At 36.7% G+C, this 22,892-nt stretch overlaps 1 protein-coding gene across 1 annotated transcript in view; it reads left to right on the top strand.

The window, feature by feature from the left end:
• The window catches only part of LOC148955549 (uncharacterized), a 106,248-nt gene that overhangs the window by 5,336 nt on the left and 78,020 nt on the right, over positions 1-22,892 (top strand). The window contains exons 3-4 of the mRNA XM_089107605.1: positions 13,237-13,357; positions 20,541-20,744. Of these exons, the coding sequence (XP_088963731.1) occupies positions 13,237-13,357; positions 20,541-20,744 (325 nt within the window). The remainder of the gene's footprint in view (positions 1-13,236; positions 13,358-20,540; positions 20,745-22,892) is intronic.

Below are 22,892 nucleotides of genomic sequence, written 5' to 3'. Positions count from 1 at the left end.
ATATCACAAAATGGTTCTAAAACTGGCTTTGACATAGCAACTGTTCTTCTAAAATTAACAGCCTGCAAAACAACAAAAAAGTTCTAATATTACCTACCTCCATGTTATTGTCAAAACAGTAGCTAGTTAATAATGTTTCTTACATAATATTTATGTTATATACAAAATTATTAGTGAGTTATGTTTGTGTATCCAATCTGATTAATACATACATTAAAAGTGATTCAATCAAACTTAACTGAAAGACTGACACAAACGGATAAAAATTCGTTCGGATGTTTCAACTATGGCTTGGTTCTAGTACTGGAAGTAAGATAAAAAAAAAGAAGAAAAAATCTGCTACACCTGACGGGATTCCAAAACCAAACAAAATCCTAAGATTACCTCCCCTCCACCAGGTCATTGTCAAAGCAATCAATAATTTCGTACTCAGTATAGAGTCAATGTGTTAATTTTTTTTTTATAAGAAATACAGTAAGCTCTGCTGAAACTTTTGACAACCCTTTTAGAGGAATACCACAGTTTTGATCGTATATACAGTTTTTTACGCTTGTATTATTTGTTGCCGTCTTTGTGTTTTTTTTTACACACATCATTACTTACTAAATTAAATAAAAAGATAAACTATTGTTATTATAATTAAGGAATTACAGTTTATTATCTATTTTTAATAATTTATCAAAATGATTTTTTAGTTTTTTTTTGTTTTACTTGTGTCTCTAATTATCCTTTAAATTAGTTATGGTAGTTTTTAAATCTAGATTTGTTAACGTATGGCTTCTGTGTTACTTGTATGCAGCTACGGCTGATTTAGATCTGGCTTCTTTGATCCTTCCTGTAGTATATACAAGACTCTTTACCTTCAAGTTTACACACTAGAATAAACTATAAGGTCTTAACTGAGCCTCTAGTACTGGCGTTTGATTTAGCCGGTAGAACAGCTCCAGTGGAGGTCCTTTTCTGTATGGTATTAATTAAAAATCTTTTTTCCACAAAATAAGTTTTTCAAAAAAAAAAGTAAAGAACTCCATTAAACCAAAAATGAACAAAAATAGAACCAAATAATCTACCAAGCATACAATTACAACAAATCACTATCAATAAATAAATGAAACCCAAAACAAACAGAAATGAAAATAAAAAACGGATTCAAACTCAAAACGAGCAGAAATTAATATGAGAAGGTTCTAAAGCCATATGCTTTCTAAAACCCAGAATATGATTTGAACTTTACTGAAAATAATTCAAACGAATTTACTGAAAAAAATGTGCATTGTCAGTTTAACATACATATGCTGATATTTATTCCTTAAAATCTTAATTAATTTTGACTTATTAAAGTTACAAAATGAAACCATTTAAAATAAATTTTTTTTCAGTTAAAAACAAATTATATTCTGCCTTTTAGAAAGTATAGGGGTCCAATGAGCCCCATCCGAAATTTATATGACCATACTTTCTATAAAAAACCTTATATACCCCAGGGCATAACTTAAAACCCTTACCCCGAGGGCTGGAGGGATTTGTTATCCTCAAAGACATAATTTCCAGACCTTTCAAATACGTTATGGTGGGCGTGAGAGGGGGTTAGTTGCTATCCAATAGCTTTCGACTGTTAACAAGAGCACTAGCCCTTTCAATTTCCAATCAAATGAGTCCTTTTTGAAGTTTCTAAGACAACGCTTTCTATAAAACATTATGCCCCCAGGGCATAACTTACAACCCTTGCCCTGAGGGCTCTGTTGGGGTTATCTTCTTCAAAGACCAAAATTTCCAGAACTTTCAACTATTTTGAACAAAATGGATATATCAAAATTTTGATTATTTGTGTTTGGGGACATGGTGGGCGTAAGAGGGAGATTAGTTGCCCTCCAAACACTTTCCACTATTAAAAAGAACACTAGCCCTTTCAATTTCTAATCGCAGCTTTTTTTTGAAGTTTTTACGACAACACTTACTATAAAAACCTTATTTGTCCCTAGGGTATAACGTACAACCCTTGCCTTGAGGGCTGTGGGGGGGTGTCATCCTAAATTTTTATTGGATGTGTTTGGGGAAATGATGGGCGTGGAAGGGGTGTTAATTGCCTTCCAAACAATTTTGGCTATTAAAAAGGGCACAAGCCCTTCCAATTTCAAATCGAATGAGCCCTTTTCGAAGTTTCTACGACAACTTCTTCGATACGAAGTGCCCTGGTCTAAACAAAGAAAGAAAGAAACAAATAAATAGTACATTGTGCCAACATCGTTCTTTACTTAAGCAGCGCTATTGCACTGCCTATGATACCAGATAAGTACATTAAAGTGATTAGGCTGGGTATGAGGACAATATTGCTGCTGTTAAGGTAGGAAATGAGGTTAATAGCACGCATGGTATTGAATCAGGAGGTAAGCAGGGCTGTATTTTATCCCCATTTAGGTTTGGGTGGTTTTCATGGAGTGTGTCTACAGGGACTTGGTAAAAAGTCATGGGAGAGCATAGAATCAAAGAGAAGTTAAAACTCTCCTAGACTTAGATTATGCAGATGATTTGAGTTCCTTTTATAAAAATGTTAGCAAAATAAAAGAATTTTTGGATGTTTCTTTTTTTTTGGGGGGGGGGTTTAGGTTGCAAGAACAGGTTTGAAAATCAACGTTAAGACGACTAAGTCACTTAGACTAGGAATAAATGAAGGTAAAGAAATGATATTGGGTGACGAAAAGATAGATCAAGTGGATAGCTTCACATACCTGGATAGTATTATTGGTAAAAATGGTAGACCTAGCAAGGGTTTACACCTTCACTTGGTAGAATAGGCAAGTAGAATAGCCAAGGCACAGGGTATTTTGGTCACAACTTGGAAAACGTTCGGGAAAATATTATTTGATGGATGTAAGCCCTAAATAGGGTTTAGAAAACATTTAAAGGTTAATGATCTATTCACATTAAGTTTGATTAATGTTCAAATTGCGAATTGAATTGATCGGGAATTGTAACCCATATCTAATAATTGTGATTGTTTGTAAGTTTTCATATAATTGCCTATATAGTATAAATTGAGTGTATGACATAAGGTCATTACGGCAAGGACGTATAGACCTTGTTACATAAGGTCATAACAGACCGTTTATTGCAGAAAGGTCATAACGCCTATAGCGTAGAGACTGTCATTATTTAAGGCTATAACGCCCTGCGGCGTATTGATTACAATTACATAAGGATGTGACATCTACGGCGTTGACTTGAAGATTTGTTTCTCGCAAATATAGTTACCCTTGTTTGTTGTAAGCTATGTTTTGGCTTCGAAATATTGTATTTGTTGAATAAAAATAAAAAATGTGTTCACCAATTTTGGCTGCTACGTTAGGGCATTTGACTTGAACTACAGTGAAGTCAGCTATAGCTCATTTCAAATTATTTGGGAAACTTTGGAGGCTATTTTAATATATAAAGCAAAAAATTTACTCTTAATTATATTGAGAATGAAATCAATTATTTAATTCATTATTTAGAGGCTCATTTAAGCAGTGAGTCCACCCTGACTTTATTTTAATTTTTTTTTTTAATATTTTGATAATTCTAAGGTGTTTTAATTTCTCGTAACACCTAATTGTGAGTAGTACGGGCATTGTGAACACAAGCACTGCCCTATCCCTTTGGCAGCTCTCTGGATAACTGCGGACAACCTGCTGCTGCCTGGGTACCTGCAGCAAATCTGCTGCTGCCCGGGTACCTGAAGCCAACCTAAATTGCGCCCGGGCACCTATACGTCTTTCACAGAGTGAAAGTCATCATCTGGTCTTGTTGGCATGCCTTGAGATTATTGTTTTCGGAAATTTTTGGCATCATTCCTATGACAGCCCTATTGCACTAACATGCTTGCCAAGTGTGTTGTCGATGAAATCCGAAAGCTACTGACTCTTTAGCAGCACAACTTGTGTTTGGTTAAACGTACAGACTGTCAATGCTTAGTATTGTAAAAAATACAGCGTTGGCCTATAGGTCTGTTCTGGCATGAAGTAAGCTGTTCTGGTGATTACAACTGAATTTACTTCCAGTGTTTAATTATAAATTTTGTTATCGTTGAATAAAAGTATATACTTTATAATACTGAAGAACATATAATTTCAAAACGCGGTATTTTCTTTGACCCTCTCGGCATTAGCTTCACAGGCACCACGTGTCGACCCAAAGTTTATTTTGTTGTCACCAACTGGAGAAGTAGAGGACAGAAAGCTCATATCAGTTGACAGAAAGTCATTCTTGGCCTTAGAGTCCTCCACACCAGTGGCACTGAGCATGCTGTCTTACAGTGACCTGACCTTAGGTACTGTCATAAAAATGTTAAAGGCAGAGAGCGTCTCTCCTAAAACTATCCCTAAAACTGAGAAAGTTCTTCGAATCTCTCAATAGATATCCGCAAAATCTTTCAAATATTCTTTATAGAGCGTACTCAAAATTGATGCTAACGAGAAGAGATACTGTCTTGAAATCAATTCCTGGCTCGGCTCAGGAGATTAGAAATAAACCGAGATCATTATCTCTGGAAAGTATTCCTGTTTTTTTGCCGAATTTTAGGGCCTAGCTCACAAAATAAGGTTAGGGTTCACATTCAGGAGCAAAATCTATCAGTTCAAAGTGCCCACCTTTGGCTAGTCCAAGTCCAGCCAGTACTGCCACGTAGTCGGTGCCATCGTAAGCTATGTCCACCTTCATACCATCCAACTGCATGCTTACATGGACAAGTGGCTTCTGCCAAATTACCGAAAGTCATTAGTACAGATCAATGCAAAGACCATTATGGTTCTTCCGCACAGACTTGGGTCCATGCTGAGCGAGAAATCAGAATTGCAATCTAGGCGACGGATCAAATTTTTTGGATTCCAGGTAGACCTGGACGTAAAGAGGGTGTACCTAAGCCCAGGAAAGATTCAGAACTCAATCTATGCAATCAGGACAGCTCCGGAAAAATTGCATACCTCAGTAAGACAACTGCTAAAGCAGATCAGACTCATCAACGTTGACTGAAGAGCAATTCCTCTCAACAGAATGCATCTCAGAAAATGCCAATTACTAATGTTCAGGTTGGGGGGCAGGTCGTGGAACAAAAAATATTTAAACATCCCAATTATAACAGATATGAAAGTGGCATTTTTAGAATGACGCAACAAAGATTGGCTGAGTCAAGGCCTTCCTCTCAAGCCATATTGTTTCCAAAACGAGATCCACCAACAGCTCGAATTACGGGTGGCATGGCTATCTAAAGAACTCACATCGAGACGCTTCGGGGACTTGGTCTCCAGAAGAGAAATCTCTTCACATAAATTGCCTCAAGATGGGAGCTGCAACTAACACGATCAAAGTTTTTGCGGAGGAGCTAAGAAACGAGGTAGTCAAGGTAGTGACAGACAACTCGACAGCAGTCAACGATGACCCTGAATATTCAGTTGAGGGCAAGACACATCGTCCTCAACCTAGTAAAAGACAGCCCGTCACGAGAAGGAAAAGGTCTGCTCACACAATGGAGTCTCAATGAGAGTGCCTTCAGAGCACTGTCAAAAGATTACGGATTACAAGAAGTCGATCTATTCGTGACTTGATTGAACCGGATGATCGACAAGTATTTCTGGCAAATTCTAGATTCTCTTGTGATTGGCACAGATGCCCTAGTCCATGTTTGGTCGGGAAAGCAAAGCTATGACTTTCCTTTATTTGCCCTGGTCCCAAAGGTTCTAGAGGGGGTTTAGAATCCTGTGAACTGGCAAATAACGCTAATTGTCCCGAAATGGTCTCGTCAAGCTTGGCACGCGAATCGTCTCGACCTGCTAATAGACTTGCCTATACCCCTCGGAGATCAGGCAGATCTCTTCCAGCAAGGTCAACTGCACTACCCAACACTAACGAATCTAAATTTACACGGCTGGAAGTTATCGAGCGTGGGCTCAAAAACAGGATCTTCTCAGGAATTAGCCCGCACAATTTTCCAGCCCCAGTGACGGTCTACCACCGAACAATATAATAGAAAGTGGCAAGTGTTCGTGGGTTCGTGTGGTGAAAGAAAGATTAATCCACTTGAAGCCAATGCTCAGACAGTAGCAGAATTCATGATACATCTAAAGACTAGTCGAAACCTTGCGCAACCAACACTAGAAAGTTATAAAGTAGAAGGATGCGGAACACTAGCTCTACCTACAGGAACAGGTACCAGTAAAGATACTTGTTTGACGAAAATAATATAAAATTTCTGCCACGTGTCACCGTGAACTCAAAACGATGTCCCTGCCTGAGACCTGGACCGTGCCCTAAAGTACTTGCGATCTCCACGAGTACTTGACTGGTCGAATATCAATACGAAAGATCTAAATCTCAAGACAGTATTTATTTCTGCCATAGCATCTGGTCGGCAAAGGAGCTAAATTCATACCTTGTCTTTCAGTGCAGCGTAATTTTCAGATAATTTAGTAACTCTTAGGTTTCTTTCTTCGTTTAGACCCAAGACCATGACACCCCATGAGATACCTTTTCCTATCCTTTTATCCGCGCTAGATGCAGATCCAGACTTGTTGAGATGCAGTTTACAGTCCTACGCAAAACGAACGGCTAACGTAGTGATCAGAAATGAGAGGAAGAGATTCTTTACTCCCTTTTTGTAAAATAACATCACGAGAAGTAGCAGCGGGAACTATTTCTTCTTGGATAAATTAGTTCATATCTATGGTATACGATATAGTAGAAGAAGATCGTAAAAAAGGAAAAACACACGACGCAAGATCAATGGCAGCGTCGCTATCAAAATCTGTACCAGTTGCGGATATAATGAGCACTGCTGGCTAGTCTTCGGAGATTATGTCTAGACGACATTACCTTCATGAACTAAAATATCGAATTGATGCTCTAAAATTTGTCGTGGCTCAGACAGTTAAATAGTTGATACATTGAACTATTTGAACTAAATGATATATTAACTGATTTTAGGGGCCCACCACCAAATCGGTTAGAATATAAGCTTTTTTTAATAATGTAACAATGTGCAAGGTAAGTGGCGACACCAAAGCCGAACTTTTGAAATAAAGTTCGGTTTGGCTAGCCTCAAACCTTACACAATGGTACATAGTCCCTCCCTCCTCCACTCCTATAGAGGGATGTGGAGTTATCTGACATTTAGGTTCAAAACAGAAACTAATCTTGATTTAGATTTGTGCATAGGGTTGTTTTGTCTTGGAGATGTTTTCGCAGAATTTTTGTGGGTGTTGAACTCCGGCTTCGTATAACGAAACCGAAGAAGCTTTTGTTAATGAAATACAAATGTGTAAGGTAAATATTGCGGATAGCCAAACTGAACTTTCATTCGAAAGTTCGGCAGTCTTTGGCTACAATGAGAGACTGCCAAACAAAAAGAAGGTCGTCCCCGGATGGGGTGGAAAAGGTCGCAATGAAGGAATTTGAGGGAATCAAAGTTCTTGGGTGGAGGTAAAGAGTGAACCTTTGAATAGGTTAGGCTGGAGGAGAAGCGTGCTCACCTGTGTTGGCCTCAGGCAGCTTGGTGCCTTAGAAATTTGTTAGTAGTAGTAATAGTGGTAGCAGTAGTAGTAGTAGCAGTAGTAGTAGTGGTATAGCTAGTTTCTATCGCTGAATACTTACTCTCCATCGCTGATGACTTAGTTACCCCGCTTTAAACTGAGCTTTTTGCAATTATTTACAATTAATGACAATAACATAATGAATAAGCGTAATTATTGTTTTTTGTTGAGTGCAGTCTAGGTATGAAATTAAATTCCTTAAACCTTTGATACCAATAGAGCCTTTGAAAAAAAAAAAAAAAAAAAAAAAAAAAAAAAAAAAAAACATAATCAAAAATATTGTTAGCTTAAACAATAGATAAATACTCCAAGAATTATCTATCAGTAAAAGACCCAATTGCAGCTTATTGAGGCTCAACCACAATAAGCAAATAATTAATAGTAATTAGCTTTAATAATGGTTTAGTTTGGAATTCAGTAATTGTTGAATGTTAGTTTGGAATTCAGTAATTGTCTGTTGAATGTTAAAATTACGATAATAAACATAAATAATTTTTTTTTTCAAAATGGAATAAAAAGTAGAATTTTTTTCTTGAGAATCTGAATATTAGTGAGAATAAGAGGCGCGAAACGGATTGGGCTTTACACAGCATAGATATCAATCTACGTTATAATTAAATAAAAAACAATGTTTCTTAATGTTTCTTAGTACTTTAAAAAGCTTCTTATTATAGGCAGGACAATAGTTCTGCCTAAGTAAAGAACGATGTTGGCGCAAGGTATTATTTATATATATATATATATATATATATATATATATTTTGTTTTAGACCAGGGCACTTCGCATGGAAGACATGTTGTAAAAACTTCAACAAGGGCTCATTTGATTGGAAATTGAGAGGGCTAGTGCTCTTTTTAATAATTGAAAGTAATTGGAGGGCAAATAGCCCCCCCACGTTCATCATTTCCCCAAACACTTCCAATCAAAATTTTGGGATAGCCATTTTGTTCAGAGAAGTAGAAAAATCGAGAAATTTTGTCGTTGAGGATGACCCCCCCCCACAGACATCATGGCAAGAGTTGTAAGTTATGCCCTGGGGGCATACAAGTTTTTTTTTATAGAAAGCGGGGTCATATAAACTTCGGATAGGGCTCATTGGATTGGTAATTGGATGCTCTAGTGGCCTTTTTAAGAGTCAAAGGGATAGGGGGCAGCTACCCTCCCCCACGTGTTGTGTTTTTGCAAAATACATCCAATAGTAAATTTGAGACAGTCCTTTTACTCAAAATAATCCAAAGATCATATAACAATGCTTTTGGGGTTGAAACAACCCTCTAGAGGCTGGGGGCAAGGGTTGTAAGTTATGCCCCCGGGGCATTTCAGGTTGTTATGGAAGGGATGGTTGTATAAACACTAGAGGGGCTCTAATTCCAAACATGATACCCAAACCCCAATTTTGGCTGAATCTCAGCGTTCGTAAAATCTCATTAAATATGACCCTACGGTAATATGGGATGCTGACTGTAATAAACATCAGCTGTCACGGACTCTATATCGATAGTTATAGTATAGAAACTGGGCATCCTGTTTTGCTGCTGTTTCACCTGTTAATATTGCGCTTCAAATTATCCGACAACTTTCAATTACAACGTTTACACTTTAGGAGAAATTTTCTAACGATGCTAGCTAACATATTTTGAAACTAACGAAAGCAATTTATATTAAAATTATCAGGCAATGATTTCTGTTAGGATTCTGGAAAAAAGTTTTGGAATCCTAGCACTAAAAATATATTTCGTCAAAATCAATATTAGTTCAACTCATTACTGACTATAGACAAAAGTCTTTACGACAATCCTTTAAGAGCTAGACACATCTAGCTTTTTTTCAGGATAAAATGACCGTATTTATTCAAAAGGGGTATATTTTGCGCTAACTTTTGCACCAGGATTTCTTTCTAGGCTGACAGTCATTTTTAGCGTGATTTAGGCTGACTTTTAAGCTAGAGAGATTCTCTCAATATGTTGTAATATTTTTGATATCAGATTTGTAGAGCTACTTGCCAGCTTACTCAATATGCTACTTGATGTCATGGCAATCACTTTGTTTTAGTTGATTGCCAAGTTTTAGAAATTTGAAATAATTTGCCGCTAATACGCTACATCTTCTGTGAAAGAGCCAGCTGATTTTCGCACGTGTACTTTCTTAAACCGCTGGGATAAACAGATCGTCTGCTTAGCCCTTAGGCAACTGAACATCCTATCCTAATTTTTCACGCCTCCACGGTTTATTCGATTTCCTTCACATTCAATCTCATCACTGCAAAATAATTATCTTCCATTTGAGAAAACATTCCTTTAGCTTTGTTTGGTGAAGGTATGCAGCAGATATTGCTTGATTTGAAAATCAATCTAAACGAATGAAACCTGAGTACGTGAGAATTATCTCCAGGAAAGGAAAAACGGATCGTGCTGAAGATAAGTTTACATTATCTAAGTCCGTCTTGGCTACAAGTAAAATAAGAAAAGTTTATCTGAGGTCATGTGTTAGGAGTTTCTTTGTTATCGAGTTATACTTTCTTATGACTCTCTGAACTCCTTAATATTCCACCGTTTATTGTTATCTCTGATCAAGTTAATTATCATTTTTGTAACTCTAATCATGCTCAAATTCCTCTTACCTCTTCTGTAAGGTCAAATTTCAACTCTGTAACAACGAGTCATATTATATGGAACATGATGCCTAAATAAGCTCAAAGGTGTCACTGGTTTAGCTTTTTTTTAAAAAAAATGTTGAAAATTCTTTGGCTTTTCTTTATTTTTTTTTCTGTCTAGGGTTGATCAAAGTCTATTTATTCCTTTTGTAAAGTGATATTGTAATTCTTATAATCCTCATTTTTTCTCTTTAAGCTAGTGTTCAAATTAGTCGAGTATCTTCCCCCTCCTTTAAAGGCCAAGGAGACTTTGTAGGGATTCATTCAATGTATTTATTGTAGGTTTATTTCATTACCATTGAATCTTATCTTATCATGAATACATTTTTAATATCTCAACTAATCCATGAACCCTGATGCTCATCTGCACGCACATTTTGAAGCTTGTGCATTTAACTGCATTATATATTCAATTTTATAAGGTAGTTAGATATTGAAAGATTCTAAAGCTGTTTTGCCTATTGTTTATGTACTTATCGACAACAAATAAAATTTATTTTCATAGAATGTCTTGTGAAACATAAAACATTTCAGAATCTGTTCTGAATGTTGGCCCAATAGCTTGATTCCCTTGAGGGGACGAAGGATTGTTACATCTTAAGCTCGTTTTCAAATTTTGGCAGCCTATTATTACAACCTATAGGTGCTATGCATGCGTAGAGGGGGAATAATTGTAAATTTACAAGATTTAAACATTAAAAACAGCGTGCTTTAAAACCAACTTTTGCTAAATTAAATTATCGGTCGCAAATAAAAGCCTTTCCGAAAGAATTAAGGAATCAAAAATATTTTTCCTAATTAAGCACGCTCCAATGGTTACTCCATCTCCTTTCCATTTGGAGTTCGATCACTTCCCTGGAACATAATTATCTTCCTTCTGTAAAATGTCCCTTTAGTGTAGTTTTATCAAAATATGCAGCAGATATTGCTTGATTTGATAATCCAGCTTAACGAATGCATCCTGGATACGGATGAGTTTTCCCTGGAAAGATAAGGAGGAGAATTAACTGGATTTATCGTAAGGCTTCTATCATTTTTCATGGGGGAAAACATCATTCATCCACTAACATAATTGGTGATTGTATGTGCAGCAGATAAGTTTCGGAGAAAAAGGTAGCGGAAATGTTGTGTCGTACTTTCGTGTTTCTTAAATAAGATATATTTGAATGAAGCGTAAGATGACCTTCGTCAAGATTGCCAGAAACAGAAGTATAAAGAGGAGAAAACTACTGGAAGACATCCAAAATACTATGTTTTGTACAAAATGGAAATGTAAAAGGGTGAGGCATCTAAGGATGTTCAGTAAGCCTAGTCTATCATACGCAGCACAATGGCGCTGCCTGAGTAAAGAGCGATGTGGGCGCAATGTATAATTTAATTTTCTGACCAAGGCACTTCGTATAGAAGGATTTGTCGTAGAAAATTCGAAAACAGCTAATTCAATTGGAAATAGAAAGGTCACCTCCCCCCCCCACTAGTCCTCTAAAGACCAGGAAATAATTTGCGCTTTGCTGAAAAAAATGAATTTGGATTGACAGTTTAATATACATATAGGCTACTGATATTTATTGCTTAAAGTCTTATTAATGTTTGATTTAGTAAAGTTAAAAAAGGGAAAACATTTAAAATGTGTTTTGTTTTCAGTAAAGGGTAAATTATGTTCTGGTCCTCAGAAAGCATGAGTTTTGTAAGCCCAACTCCTGTTAATTTCTGCTTGTTTTGAGTTTGACTCGGTTGTTTATTGTAATTTCTGCTCGTTTTGGGTTTATTTATTTATTGACGACGATCTGTAGTAGTTTTACTCTTGGGAGATTATTCGAATTTATTTCTTCTCATTTTGGTTTAATGGAGCTCTTTACTTTGCATTGAAGAACTTACTTTTTGGGAAAATAAGCAATATTTATAGAGGCAGAGTTGGATTCTACATCAAAACCCTAATGAGAATTGATGTACACCATAAAGTATGATATTAGCAGCCACAATTAGCCTTGAATCATATTTTCCATGTTTTCCTAGTGTTTACTGTTATTGAGTTGATTATTCTGGGTACTAAGCTGCTCATCCACGCATTTGATGAATCTGGCGGATGATGTGTGAAAGAAGAGGGCTGAAGAACCAGGGCTGTATTGTTTCCAGTAAAATGTATTCGGTTCTGTCTTGAATATAAGTATAGATGGCGAAACTGTCCTTCCCGAGCTACTGGTAATTCACATGACACTTTTTGGTAGCGCGCGGGGAATTTTCAGACACAGCGCTCTTGGTGACAGATTGAACTTGCGCTACTCACCTGAACCCAAGACTAACGAAAAAAAACAAAAAAACTTTTGACCCACATATTTGCTATTCAGTCAGCGTCTGTTGATTTAGGAGAGAGATTGTTATATTTATCTTGTGTTTTCTGTATACTTCAAAAAATATCCTTCTTGTGTCTTTAATAATCATTTCGAAAAATATGACAAAAACAAATCCTGGCTGTTAGATGATGTATATCGTGCAGAAAAAATTGGTTCAAATCAATGTTTAGACCCTTAAATTGGTGGCGATTCTGGCCTTTTTTACTCCCGGGGCATAATCCCAACTTGTCTTCCAAACATTTTTAGGCCAAGTTTTAACCAATTTTTCACTTTTCTTACTTTAGCATTTGCAAAATTATTAATTATCCGGTCCCAATTAATTACTTCTTGGAGAAATAAAAATTTCGGATTCAATTACATATACTTACTGATAACTACGCCCTTTGCTTTATTATTTGTTTAGAATTTTGCGCCCCTAAAATTTACACACCTGGGGCAAGTGCCCCCTCTGTCCTCCTAAAACTCCTTCTGCCTTAAAGGTGTTCAAGAGTTCAAAGAAGCAGTTCAGCGAAAGGTAGTTTTTATCAAAATAGGGACATTTAGTCAGTCTCTTAACTTCAGGCCACACAAAGTTTAAACCATAACATAGTATGTTTTTTTCGTTTGACGTGTTTCAGAAAACCCACACATTCCATAATATCAGCATAATAGCTGATCTACTAATTCTAGGGTGGAACGACCAGACTGACGATGAGATATACGACGGACAGGTATACGACAGAAGGAAGAGAAATGTTGCTGCCGCCTTAAACCTTGCAAACCAGCATTTTCATACAAAGAATAAGCACAGGTAAATGTCTTCTTTATATGGTTCATATACGTTGGCCTCAAGGATTAAACTGAGCCCCTCCTCCTCCCTAGCTCTTCAAAAAACTCTGGGTCCCTAGGCTGCCAAATGTCACCCTTCATTTCATGAATGTTTCGTCATTAAATTGCCCCCAAAATAAACTGTCTTTTAACTTATTCAGTTTGAGGACTAGTTTGATTGTTTGAGCAAATTTTTAAAACTCTATTAACTAAGGAAACAAACAATATTTTTATAGAAAAAATGTAGATAAAATTAATTATTTATTGTTTTTTTGGAGGACGAAAATGGAAAATTGGAAGCACTTTTTTAAATAAGCACATCCAAATAAGAAAACAAATTTGAACTTTTAATATAAATTATAGATTTTAGTAGATTTTGCTTGAGCACCAAAACCATCCTTCATAGACGTCTTCCCATGGTCCCAATATGATAAGAGATCATTCTCAAACAGGAAATTCGCATTCAAGTTTGCTAAGTAAAGAGAAACATTCTTCCACGGGCAAACCCATAATTCAAAGAAAAGACTGACCCCTGAAATTTATATTTTATAAAAAGTACACGGCTAGATTAACGTTCTCAGATCGACGTGAAGTGTTGCAACAGCCTTTGGTCAGCTTCACTGACACAAGCGTTGCAGAGTGACACTCTGGTTTTGTCTCTTTGTCATTTTTTCGTCAACTCCTCTGAACGTAGAAATTATGTCTCATGAAGATTTATTTTTTCTTCAAGGAAAGAAATGAAACATCCCCTAAAGACGATCGTGAAAAGACGTCGTTTTTGTATTCAACTCTACTCTTTATTTCCTGACACCAATCAATTTTGCTCATGTAAGATAAATACTCTTTATACGAATAGAATAAACTCAATTTGATTTGAAATTGTGAAAAAGGGGACAAAAAACTTTTTTACTTTCCAGCCAATTGAACTTTTATCCTTTTTTAGTTGTGTTTTCAGGCACCGGCTTTGAAGCAGATTGTACTCGGGCTGGACAGCTTGTTGGACACGGGTTCCTTAAAATTGTAACGAACCAGTATGGCATGGTTGAACACGGATTCTGAGAAGACATTCGTCTGTGTTGAACACTGTACTCAAAACGATAATCTGCACAACCCGTGTTGAACTCTGCCTTGGACGTGGGTGGCCTGAAAACAGAGCTTTTGTATTCGACACTGTTATGGATGAAAGCTTGCAATATAATGTAATTGAAATTAATTTGTACTATCAAGCCATACGCACATTTTATAATCATTCAACTATATATAGACCGCGCTAATTACTGGGAAAAAATATCACTAGGTTGATACATGAATAATTAGAAGTACATAACCCTTCATCAGCGAATATGACCGTGGTCAGCTAGTTAAACTTAACCCTTATCAATCGTTATACTCGACGGATTAAAGGTTGGAATACGATCTTGTATAGTTTGTTTAGTGTTATAAACCTATCTATAACCGTTAAGAAAAATTACTCCAAAATTTGTACTCTACTAATTATTGCAAAATACATCTTGTGCCGCATTATCATTTATAACTGCAGTATCAAGTTCTAGGTTGCATGATACAACATTAAGGCAAATTTACTTTCCCTGTAATGTATAGATAACAAACAAAGGTACTATAGTTTTCATAGGGTTTCTTACTCTTAAGATAACCTTTTTCCAACAACATATTCTTGCTTACACACACCATGTCCATCATGATGGACATGGAACAGTATTTATTGTGCCCTCAACTAAGCCAGATACACATATAGCAGGTGCAATCACTAGTAAAAGATGTTCATGCCTCATCGCCAGAACTTACCGTTGTACAACAGCCATTTGTCCTTGTCTTAAATTAATTAAAAAACTTTTTCCACAAAATAAATTTTTCAAAGAAGAGTAAAGAACTCCATTAAACAAAAAATGAGCAAAAATAATCAAATAATCTACCAAGCGTGAAACTACCACAAATCAGCATCGATAAATAAATGAAACCCAAAACAAGCAGAAATTAACGTAATTTGGGCTCAAAACCCCTATGCCTTCCCAAGGCCAGAACATAATTTGCACTTGAAAAAATATAAATGTTTTTACTTTTGTAACTTTAATAAATCAAATAACATTAAGATTTTGATCACTAAATATCAGTATATGTATATTAAACTGACAATGCACATTCATTTGTATTTTTTTTATAGTAAAATGCAATTATGTTCTGGCCTTGGGAAGGCATAGGGGTTTTGAGCCCAACTTATGTCAATTTCTGCTCGTTTTGAGTTTGACTCGGTTATTTATTGTAATTTCTGTTCGTTTTGGGTTTCATTTATTTATCGATGCTGATTTGTGGTACGGTAGTTTCACGCTTGGTAGATTATTTGATTTTATTTTTGCTAATTTTTTTTTAATGGAGTTCTTTACTTTTCTTTGAAAAACTTTTTTTGTGGAAAAAGTTTTTTTTAGTTAATTTCTGTTCGTTTTATATTGACATAGTCTTTTCAGAGAAAATAAAAATAATGCTTTAAATCTTTCAGTTTTTTTAAGAATTTATAGTTTGGCCTGCTATTTGTATGCTGGAGAAAAATTTTCAGCAATTTTTAACAACATACACCCTCTTAAAAATCTGGACACAAATAGTAGTGTTTAATTTAGTTTCATACCTCCTCTAGTTGACCTGAAATGGAAAACTTGATACCATCCACAAAAATCTTTTTACTTTCTTTCATAGCTTGAATACACTCAAGCAATTTAAATTTGGGTAAATTTTAAGAGCAGAAGTAGCCCCAAAATATTGAACATAATACCCTCAGTCGTTCTTGGGATACTGCTGAGATGCCTTATTGGAAATTGGCATTAACACAGTGCATTTTGATTTAATCTTATGGCAAATTTTGTTTTTAAACATGAAGTCAAATGGGAGGGTAGGCGTAGGAGGGGGATTAGTTTCCTTCTAATCACTTTCGACTATTAAAAAGGGCATCAGCCCTTTTTACTTTCAATCGAATGAGCCCTTTTCGAAGTTCCTACGACAACTCCTTCGATACAAAGTGCCCTGGTCTAAACAACAACAACAACAAGAAAATAATACATTATACCCACATTGATCTTTACTATAAAAATGTCAAGCCTTCCAATTACTTTCAACTATCAAAAAGGGAACTAGGCCTTTCGATTTCCAATCGAATGAGCCCTTTTTGAGTTTCTACGACAACACTTCCTATAAACACCTTATATGCCCCCAAGGCATAAATTACAACTCTCACCCTAAGGGCTGTGAGGGTGCTTGTCATCCTCTAAGACCTAATTTCTAGAACTTTCAACTACGTTACACAAAATGGCTATCTCAAAATTTTGATTGGATGTGTCTGGTAAAATGGTGGGCATGAGAGGGGCGTTATTCTTTCCACAATCACTTTCAACTATTAAAAAAGGTACAAGCCCTTTCAATTTCCAACCAAATGAGCCCTTTTTCTAGTTTCTACGACAAAGATTTCAATAAAAAATTATATGTCCCCAGGGCATAACTTATAACCCTTGCTCTGAAGACTGTGGGGGGAGTGTCCTGCTCAAAGGTATAATTTCCTGAACTTTAACTGCGTAGAACAAAATGGCTATCTCAAAATTTTGATTGGATGTCTTTCGGGAAATGGTGGGCGTGGAAGGGGTGCTAGTTGCCTTCCAATTGCTTTCGACTATTAAAAAGGGCACAAACCATTTCAATTTCTAATCGAATGAACCCTTTCTGAAGTTTCTACGACAACGCAGTCTATAAAAAATTTAGATGACCCCAGGACAAAACTTGAAAACCTAGCCCTTAGGTGTATGAGGGGGTTATCATCCTTAAAGTCCTGATTTCACGAACCGAAAACTATTTTGGCTAACAAATTGGCTATGTCCAAATTTTTATTAGATGTGTGTGGGAGAAAGGTGGACGTGAGAGGGGGGTAGTTACCGTCCAATCCCTTTCAACTGTTAAAAAGGGCACTAGCCCTTTGAATTTCCAATCGAATGAGCCTTTTTTGAAGTTTCTACGACGACGCCTTCTATAAAAACCTATATGCCCCCAGGGCATAACTTACAACCCTTGCCCCGAGGGTTCTGGGGGAGTGTCCTCCTCAAAAACATATTTTCTATCTGGAAATCAACTACGCTGAACAAAATGGCTATCTAAAAATTTTGATTGGAAGTGTTTGGGGGAGTGATGAGCGTGGGGGGAGGGCTAGTTACCCTCCAATCACTTTCGACTATTAAAAAGTGCACTAGGCCTTTGAATTTCCAATCGAATGAGCCTTTCTTGAAGTTTTTACGACAACACCTTCTATAAAGACCTTATATGCCCCCAGGGCATAACTTATAACCCTTGCCCCGAGTGTTGTAGGGGAGTGTCCTCCTCAAAAACATGTTAATTATTTGAGCAACAACGATACTGGAAAAATTGGTTATGTCAAAAGTTGGATGGTATGTGTGGTGGAGCTGAATGGGCGTGGGGGGGGGGCTAGGTGCCCTCCAATCACTTTCGCCTATCAAAAAGGGCGCAAGCACCTCACTTTTCCAATCAAATGTTACCTTTTCGAACTTTCTACGACAACTCCTTCGATACGAAGTGCCCGGGTATGGAAAAAAAAACAACACATTGTGCCAACATCGTTCTTTAGTTAGGCAGCGCTAGCGCACTGCCTATGATGTTGTATCCTATATATTTCAATGCACCAAACCAACGAAGGTGTAATTTCCTGGAAGTTTTCAAAATGGTAATCTTTTTTTAAAAATAAAGAAATAGATGTCATGAGCTTTGATCAGCTCGTCAAATACTATTGATCAATACAAAACTGATTTGATCAGTGCAACATGGACCAAAGGAAAAAAGCTTGGCATACAAACTTCAGATACTCCTCTCTTACATAGATATTAAGTTCCACTTTACCTCACAAATTGTATGCTCTGGCTCAAGTACAAGTAAAAACAGTTCTTATTGGTCCCGGATAAGAATTTTGTGCAATTTTCGAAAACTTTTGTAAGGTTCATCAATTGTGTCTGAGGTGGAATTTTCTGAGAAAACTGCAGAGAGCAGGCACTACTTTCTCGCAATAAACTGAAATCGGTGACACACAAAAAAAGAAAAAACAGTACTTAAACTTCACGCTGCTCCACCGAAACAATTAACTGCTTGTTTCCAAGCCATTGCCATGATTCGTTTTCAACCGAGAGTGCAACTCCATTTTTTTTTTCATGCGATTACCTTTTCGCTTTTCATGTAAGAGGGTGGCTCTTCAATTTCTTCTTGCTATTGGTCTAAGTTTCGAATTTGTCTTTTCCTGTTTATACTGGTGGGCATTTTGTTTCTTTGTTATCGAGTTTGTTTTTTGCTTTTTTAAAGTATGTTCAACACCGAGGACAGTTTAGCGAAGGACTTTTACGATGTGTTTGTATTTTATACTGTTTTATTTCAAGGGTTCAAAATTTTCTTAATTTTCGTTTTTCACCGTTTCTTGAATTTCATTACTAAATCTGACCAATTTTGTCTAGGAAGAGATTGCTAAATTTTTAACAATCATCCGAAAATTCTCTGTTAATAAGAAGATTTTCCTCAGATGATAATAGTCTGCCTAATCGGGGAGAAATTGGATTACTGGTACAACCAGAACTAACGCTCTAGCTTTGGTCCTGGTTGTAAAGTCTCCGGTGAACTGAACTGAACTGAAAGAGCCATAAACCCTCAATGTACTAATTATTAAATATTTATTTTATTTTTTCCCAAAGCCACTTCATATGGTATGGATTGTCGTGGAAACTACGCAAGGGGCTTACACCTACGTAAGCCCCTATGGTAATAGGTCCCTAAGGTAATACACCTACGTGTATCCAGGTTGTCAAAAGGCCATATCTCTAATATTTCAGGAACAGCTGCAGGTATTAAATTGAAAATATCAGGAGCGTTGAGGGGGATGTTCAGTTACATCAGAAGACACTTTTTGTTTCCAGGTTTGACAAAAGGGCGTATCTGCACTATCTCAGGAACGAGAAACGGTATTAAGTTGAAACTTCCAGGGAATCTTGGGGGGTGTTAAACTAAATCAAAAGACACTTTGAGCATTCAGTTTGTCAAAAGGGTGTATCTGCGATATCTCAGGAGCAGCTGCAGGTATAGAGCTGAAAATATCAAGGATAGTTGAAGGGGATCTTGAATCAAATCCGAAGACACTTTATGGCTCCAGATTGTCAAAAGGATGCATCTGCATTACCTCAGGGACGGCTAAGGGTATTAAATTAAAACTTTGAGGGAATGTTGAGGGGGACATTAAACTAAATCAAAAGACACTATGAGCATCCAGTTTGTCAAAAGGGCGTACCTGCAATATAGCAGGAAATGGCTAAGGGTATTAAGTTGAAAATTTCAGGAAATATTAAACCAAACCAAAAGACACTATGTGCATCCTGGTGTCGAAATTGTATGCAATATCTCAGAAACAGCTAAGGATATTAAGGTTAAACTCTCATGGAATGTAGGGGGAGTTGGAATAAATCAAAAGACAATATACAACTTCTGGCTGTAAAAAGAGAGTATCTGCGATATCTTAGGGCAGTCTAAGGTTGTCAAGTTGAAATTTTCAGGATACTTTCAGGAATTAAGGGAATATTGAGAGGGTCAAGGAGAAAAATTAGCGGAAATTGAAATATCATGATCTAAAATTGCACCGTTTTCAGGATTTGGCTCCCCTTCCGTCCCGAGGGAAAATTTTCTGATTTCCTCAAGGATAAGAGATTTAGTACCAAACAAGATCACAAAAAATATATTTTTTATAGCAGGGTTTGTAGACCCTTGAATTACTTCAGATTTTGGCTGCTAAATGGGTTTGCTCTGCAGGGAATGAGTCGCTAGGCTTAGTTATAAGATCATTACCGACCGTTCGGCTGGTTAGTGCACGAGACGGACGATAATTTCTCAGAGACAGCAATCTTTCATAAGATAACGAGCAGACAAAAATGTATGGATAACACCAAAGGTGATGGTAACCTATAAGCTGATTTATAGGTGGTACCTTATGGCAACTACTACTCTCAAGATATACAAAAAATTTTGCTAGCCCTTATGTGCCAACCCAGTATCAATGAAAAAAACATTAGAATTTGTAGCGCATAAGCCTAGTATCTGAAGGTTTTTAAGTAGATAACTTTACATTTTAGCTCAAGGGCAGCTCGCAAGAGACTGGAAAATGCTCGACACCCAGCTCAGGCACCAGCTAAGAAAAATAGAACCAAACGAGGAGTATCCCAGCGCAACCAACAAACCTTGTCTGATGAAGACTTACTAAACTTAATCCTCCTTGCTGATCAGATGCAAGCAAGGAAACAACAGACATACAGGGACCAATATGGACATCAGAGAAGGTTAGTCTTTAACATATGAAGACCTAATTGTAATATAAATTAAAGTAGTCTTTTATTGACAAGAGGAAATAGGCTGTTTGATATTTCAGAGATAGACATGAATAACTAGGGTCAATAGTAAGTAAATGACGCACCAAATAGATAAACTAAAGAAATGTTTATATCAACTCTATTTAGGGACTTTAAAGAATTTCAATGCTATTCTTTTGAATGGTTTTCCCTCTCTTTCAGCTACAAAAAAGGAATAAAAAAGTGAACTTGTGTTTATATGCTTGTTCAATCTGAAATTTACGATTTCGAGATGTCAAATTCTTTATTTTATTTCTCATTTACATACTCGGTTACCCCATTTGTTTTGTTATAAACCATAAATAACAGTTTTTCTTCCATGAAAGATTTATAGTGGCTTTTCCCAAGAAAAAAAAAAATTCATAGAAATACTTGCAACTTCCTTTTCTGGCAGACATTCAATTTCTGTTTCCTATCTTTTCAGAGGCAATGTTGTAGCATCACCTCTGTAAAGAGTGTCTCGTATCTTTTATTAAATTAAAAAAAACAAGTTTTTTCAACTGAAAGTAAGGAGAAACATTAAAGCTTAAAATGAACAGAACATTATTTCGTTTATAAAGGGGTTACTCCCCCCTCCTCAATACCTCGTTCTTCACGCTAAAGTTTTTAAGTTCTTTTAAAATAGCTTTTATTCTAATTAAACGGCCCTTATGTTTCAGGAGTCGTTACTAAAAAAAGAACAATCAGTCAAACTTTAGCGTAAAGAGTAAGATATTGAGGAGGGGGAACCCCCTCAAATGGAATGTTTTTGTTCGTTTTAAGTTATAATATTGCTCCTTACTTTCAGTTTGAAAAATCTTGTTTTTATATTTAGTTTCTGGTCATTTTTCAAATAATGCCAGGAAATCTGGCACCCCTCATTTAAAATTCCCTCCTCTAGCCAAGAAATCCTCCGTAAAAAATCCCTTCCATGTAAAATACCCCTCCCTGGAATATTTCCTCCGGACAATTCCATCCTCGCTAAAATTCCTCCTGTAGAGTTTCTTGTGGACGATTCCGCTTGAAAAATTCTCCTTAGCATACTTTCAGTTGAAAAGACTTTAGTTTCTAATTGTTTTCCAAACCATGCTGGAAATCCCCCTTCCGTGGGAAATTTTTCTCGGAAATCCCCCTCCCCCCATTGGGAAGTTGCTCCCGCAGAAAATTGTCCCATGGAGAATTTTTCCCTCAGAAAATTCCCCCAAGAAGTATTCCTCCCGTGAACCTCCCCCCCACGGAAAAATCCTCCAGACAGTCCCAACTCCGCTGAAAATTTCCCACGGACAATTCTCCAGGAACATCTCCACATGCAATATTGAATCGGCAAAGAGAAAGCAAGACAAATAAAAAGTATTCCGTGTAAGATTTCCATCAAAATTCCCCAGTTTAAAATTCCCCCTTGAAAGCTCATCCCGGAAAACTTCCCTCCCCAGCAGAAAATAACACAAATCCCCGAAAAAATGTCTGAATACTTCCCAGTAACAAATACTACACATAAACAATGGACAAACTTCATAACTTACAGTCCTTTCGCCAGGAGCTGTGGGGGAGGGGTCATGTAATCCCCAAAGGTATATTTATTGGACATTTCAACTTGATAAACAAAATGACTATCCAAAACTTTTGATCGGTTGACTTTGGGGGGCAAGGGGCAGGGGAGGGGGGCGGGCCCTTCAACCTTTTTGGTCGCTTAAAAAAGGACATTTGAACTTTTAATTTCCTTTCCAATGAGCTCTCTCCCGATATTCTTGGACTATTGGTTCGATACGATCACCCCTGGTGAAAACAAAAAGCAAACAAATAAGCACGCATCCGTGACCTTTCTTCTTACAGAAAATACAAAATTCCCCATTTCCATTTCCTACAAAATTCCATGCATCTATTTACATCAAAATTCTGTTTTTAGAGTTACGGCTACTATTGGGCCGAGTCGCTCCTTACTTACAGATCGTTTCCACGAACTGTTGGATCAGATAAAAAGACAAGTTATTTTCAACTGAAAGTAAGGAGCCAAGTTAAAACTTGAAACGAACAGAAATTATTCCGCATATGAGTTAGGACTGCCCCTTCCTCATCCCTCGCTCTTTACGGTAAAGTTTG

This window comes from Artemia sp. Qi Xiang Cuo, chromosome 2 (assembly GCF_049724085.1).
Source record: "Artemia sp. Qi Xiang Cuo chromosome 2, ASM4972408v1, whole genome shotgun sequence".
Classification (NCBI taxonomy): Eukaryota; Metazoa; Arthropoda; class Branchiopoda; order Anostraca; family Artemiidae; genus Artemia; species Artemia sp. Qi Xiang Cuo.
Note: the sequence above shows the minus strand (reverse complement) of the source record. Positions and strands in the feature narration are given on the sequence as shown.